At 42.3% G+C, this 4,548-nt stretch overlaps 1 protein-coding gene across 1 annotated transcript in view; it reads right to left on the bottom strand.

Moving 5' to 3' along the window:
* MAATS1 (MYCBP associated and testis expressed 1) overlaps positions 1–3,568 on the bottom strand; it is a 66,674-nt gene extending 63,106 nt beyond the window's left edge. The window contains exon 1 of the mRNA XM_006905587.3: positions 3,274–3,568. Coding sequence (XP_006905649.1) covers positions 3,274–3,397 — 124 coding nt within the window. The 5' untranslated portion in view covers positions 3,398–3,568. The remainder of the gene's footprint in view (positions 1–3,273) is intronic.
* Between the last annotated feature and the right edge of the window lie 980 nt (positions 3,569–4,548).

Here is a 4,548-nt window from a genome sequence, read left to right as displayed (position 1 = left end):
TGGCAAAATAAATTAGGGTATCATTAGCCTTTACGTATATTCTTCAGCAGCATCAGATGAGTCCACATCTATGATTCAGGTAGGGAAATGATGGAAAATGGGCTGATTAGGAATAAAGAAGCCAGATTTTATTGCCTCAAATTATAGGCTAGTGAATTTGAAGGCAGAATGAATGCACTTGTTTAAAGGGAAGGATGAGTATAACTTCAACATCTCTAATATATTGGGAATAGTATGGAATAAAGGAAAATTTCATTTATACCCTTGTATTAAGTAATTTAAAAGATATCACTGTGTCTATTGTTGCAATTGTATTGTGCATCTGAAATTAGTTTAGCTTGCATTTCCCTTGAGTCTGAATAATAATAAACCATTTACTCTTATTTCCATAAAGAGTATGAAGACATGCTATTAATAGAAACATTCTTATCATCTATAGAATGGCACAATGCTATATGGTTTGTGACTACACATTCTGCAACATATCCTACAACTGTGATCATAATCAGTGCTCAAAAGGCAGTAGAAAGGTCTCTGAGATGCCCAAATAATAGTAATCACCAAGTATCCCTTGCTTACTCCTAAACAGGTATTAAGTGCTTTATATGCAATATACCATTTAATCCTCACAAAAACCCAATTATGTAGGTGCTAGGCCTCTATTTTATAGGTGAGGAAACTGAGGTTTCAAGAAGTTAGCAACTTACTGGTTGGCAGTTAGGATTTGAACTCTAATCCTTCTGTCTCCCAGGCCTAATACTATCCAAAACCCATGAATTTTATGGTGGGGAAATTTTCTCATGGAAATAATGAGAGAGCCCCTCAGCCAATTTACCCTGCTTGTAGAAATAGTTCTAATAAGTCCAGGAAGTTCACAACCAACTAATGGTGAGAGAAAGTGTTTCTAACCCCAAGACATAATGATTACTTTTCAGGGGAAGTATAATAAATTGAAGATTCTTGTGGGAAGGAAAGGAGAAAAGAGCTCATGATAAACCCAGAAAGTATTTTAAAATATTTTGGAAGCTAGGAAAAAATATATTATATGCTAAAAAAGACTTTATCAGGACAGTAGTGTAGATACTAATCCATCAACAAATATAGATTCGAGAAAGTGACAAAGCATAGTGAACACTTCAAAAGAGGTATCTGATACACATCATCTACAAAAAAAATATCTTGAAATGCAAAATGGTATATAAGTGAGGTAAGATTTATAAAAGAATGATGTTAATTGTAAAGTACTATATAAATGTAAGGTATCTTAATCTATCTTACTTGCTGCAGTGATCAGAAGAGTGAACATTTTAGTGAAGATACCCAAGCAAAGCTTCCTAGAGGAGCACAGACAAACAACTGCATTGAAAGGCCCCTGGTTTTGAGGGGTGGGGGCAGAGGAAGGGTGAAAGAGCTTGGAAAAGTGTTCATATTTGCACAATTGACCCTCACACTCAACTCATCAAGTTCTTTCTGTCAGGATGGAAATCTGATACAAGCCGGTCAACTCACAGGCTGGCCAACAACCTCTCTTATTTCTCTTCAATTTTCAACTAAGACACATAAAGACTCTATACAATTTGTGGTGAACTTTAGGCTAAGAAGTCATGTAACGTGCCACTCCAGTCCCTGTCATAGTAAAAGAAATCCATCCACAAGTAGCTTTCTTGTCAGATGGAAGAGGGTAGAAGAAAGCCCACGCACAGAAAGAAGCAGGGTTAGAGTTGCCAGATAAAATACAGGATGCCCAGTTAAATTTGAATTTTAGATAAGCAATGAATAAATTGTTATGTAACTATGTCCCAAATATTGCATGGAACTAAAAAGTTACACTAAAATAGTATTCATTATTTATTTCAAGTTCAAATTCAAATTTAACTGTGCATCCTGTATTTTTATCTGCTAAATCTGCTAACCCCAAAAGACCATAAGGTTCAAGAAATCAAGCAGGAGGGTGCAGCACCTTAGTTGTAACCATTCCTGTCCTGGCCAAATTATGCTTCCTGTCCATGAATAGCTGTGAGACTGCCTGTTTTATTAGAACAATCCAAACTTTCATTTGACCTCTTTTGAGTGGATTTCTGTTCCTTACAAGGGACAAGGAAATATCTAGCAATCCCTGCAAAAAAAAGAAAGAAAGAGATGCCTTTAGGGATAAAAAAAAATAAGGAGCTTAATAAATTCTTTGACTGTCTTTACTGAAGATGTCTACTTCCATTCCCAAATTACCTTTGAAATAAATACGGTGATGTGTTTAGAGGAGTTTACTAGATTTATTTGATAAGAAGAAACCAAGAGTGAATAAAGAAAACCACTGGCCAGAATATGTAAGCAATCCATTACATAGCTCCTATACCAGGAAATGGGTACTTTACAGGATTCCCATCCAAAACAGACCTTGGGAATCCCAGAGGAGATAGGACACAGTTAAAAGCAATGCAAGGTTCAGGTGAAGAGCCTGGGACCCCTGAGGCAAAACTAGAAAAAATCATGCTTAACTGATTATAAGTTTTGTAATAGTAAATTCAATAATTCAATGAACATTTCTAAAGCACCTACCCATATGTACCATCACTGGAATAGGTGCTGAGGCTACAAAAATGCATAAAACAAGACCTTAAAAAACTCAAGGGACTTGAGGTCCAGTAAAAGAGACAGAACATAAATGGACAATTAGGGCATTAAAATAAACTGGAGTTTTATTGGCCCAGAAAAACCAAGGGGACCTAGTTTATAAGTATTGCTTCGATGGATAAGAATAAGTGTAAAGAAACAGAGAAAACTAAAAACAAAGGTGAGATAAATTGGCATTTTACCGAGAATGCCAAATTTGGATGTGCTCAGAGAATGGGAGCGGAAGGGGTCATTCTTGTAGGGCGTTTTTACGCAGTTTGAACGCGGGAATGTTAAGTGACTGCCTCTCCAAGTCTGCAAATCATTGCATACTTTTCTGGATACTAAAACTCCTGGAACAGGTTTCAGGAAGATCGTTTAGGGCTGTGCAAATTATCAGGAAAAGAAGGTGGCGAAGAGTTAGGCGGCCCCGCGCCGTCCTCCGAGACGCAGAGCGCATCTGCTGCTTCGGAGGTGCAGCTGAGAGCGCCGCCACCTGTAGGGCTCGGAATTGCCGCCACCCAACAGAGGACAACCGCAGGCAAGGGATCGGTCCTGAGGCTCGCCTTTCGTTCGCCGCTCCTCCAGCAGGGTCCCACTGTCTGGAAGCCCACCTGTCCCAGGAGTCGTCAACTCAGGAGGGAGGCCTGGGGCCGTCCTTACCGTAAAGGAAATCATACGTTCGACTGGAGGACACGTTACCCCATGCCTCCGACTTCACCCCACTCCGGGTTTGAGACACCTGGGTCTTGGTCAAGGGCTCCTCGATAGTCACTACGTGGCTCATGGTGCCACCTCTTCCGTCCCACCAGCGGGGGACCAACTTGGTAGGCTTGCTGTTGTGTGCACCGTAGCTATGGTAACCTCCGCTTTACCTTGAGGAGAGGGCGGGGCGAGGAGCGGTAGGGTGAGGCGTGGTTTGAGGAGGGAGGGGCTGGCGTGAGAGGAGAAGCGGGGCGGGAAAAGAAAGGAGAGAGGTGGGGGGTAAGGCTCGCGTAAGGGGCGGGGCCCGAGAAGACGGACGGGCCTCCAGAGGAAGGGGCGGGGCTGGCATGGGAGGGAAATAGAGTGAGGATAAGGAAGGGGTGGGGCGAGGCGCGGGAGGGGAAGGACGCGCGAAGGAGCCTCGGGCAGCTACGCGTGGAGGCTGGAGACGTGGTGGGGGGAGGGAGAAGTGGGCGGGGACGGGGAGGGGATCCCGGGAAGGAGCGGAGGGGAAGAGTCAGTCTCAGTTCCCACTATATTCCCGGGCTAGATCCTCGTGCTTTCGGCCGCTCATCCTCGGTCAACGCCGCAAAGCCCGAGGCTGGGGAAGAGGATGTGCTACTCAAATCCAGTAGCGCTTTGCCACTTAAACTCTGTAACCTCTTCCGGAAATCTCTGGGAAATCTCAGAACCTTCTAGAATATTTGGGGGTTTTCATGTCGGACATCACCTTTCCGCAAGGCTTCTTCTGCGAGTGAGGAATCCAAACTCCTGAACTTTGGGCGTTGGCACACTGTGAGCTCTAATTTACAGGCATTCGCGTTTAATGTGGGCTGCATAATTAGTAAATATTGAACCGCAAACTGCTACCGCTTACTGAGCCCTGGGCATTAAATCAACTGAAGATCACGTGATGTAGGCACTCGCTCTGCTTTTTCAAACTATTATAAAAAACTTTAAGCGTAAGCAAAAGTGAGTCCACTTTTAGTAATGGACCCTCACGTACCCATCACCAAGAATTAAGTTATCAACATTTAGCTGATCTTGTTTCATCTATCCCCTCCTCTCAGGTTGCTTGAGTATTTTAAAACAAATCCCAGACATTTTTTTACCCTTAAATTAATCTGCATCTCAAACTGATTTTTTTGTATCTTAACTATCGATGCCACATCTAACAAAATTAAAAATTCCTTCCTATCATCTAATACTAAGTACATATTCAAGTACTTGGTT

This window comes from Pteropus alecto, unplaced genomic scaffold, assembly GCF_000325575.1.
Source record: "Pteropus alecto unplaced genomic scaffold, ASM32557v1 scaffold251, whole genome shotgun sequence".
Taxonomy (NCBI): domain Eukaryota; kingdom Metazoa; phylum Chordata; class Mammalia; order Chiroptera; family Pteropodidae; genus Pteropus; species Pteropus alecto.
This window is presented reverse-complemented; position numbering and strand designations above follow the sequence as displayed.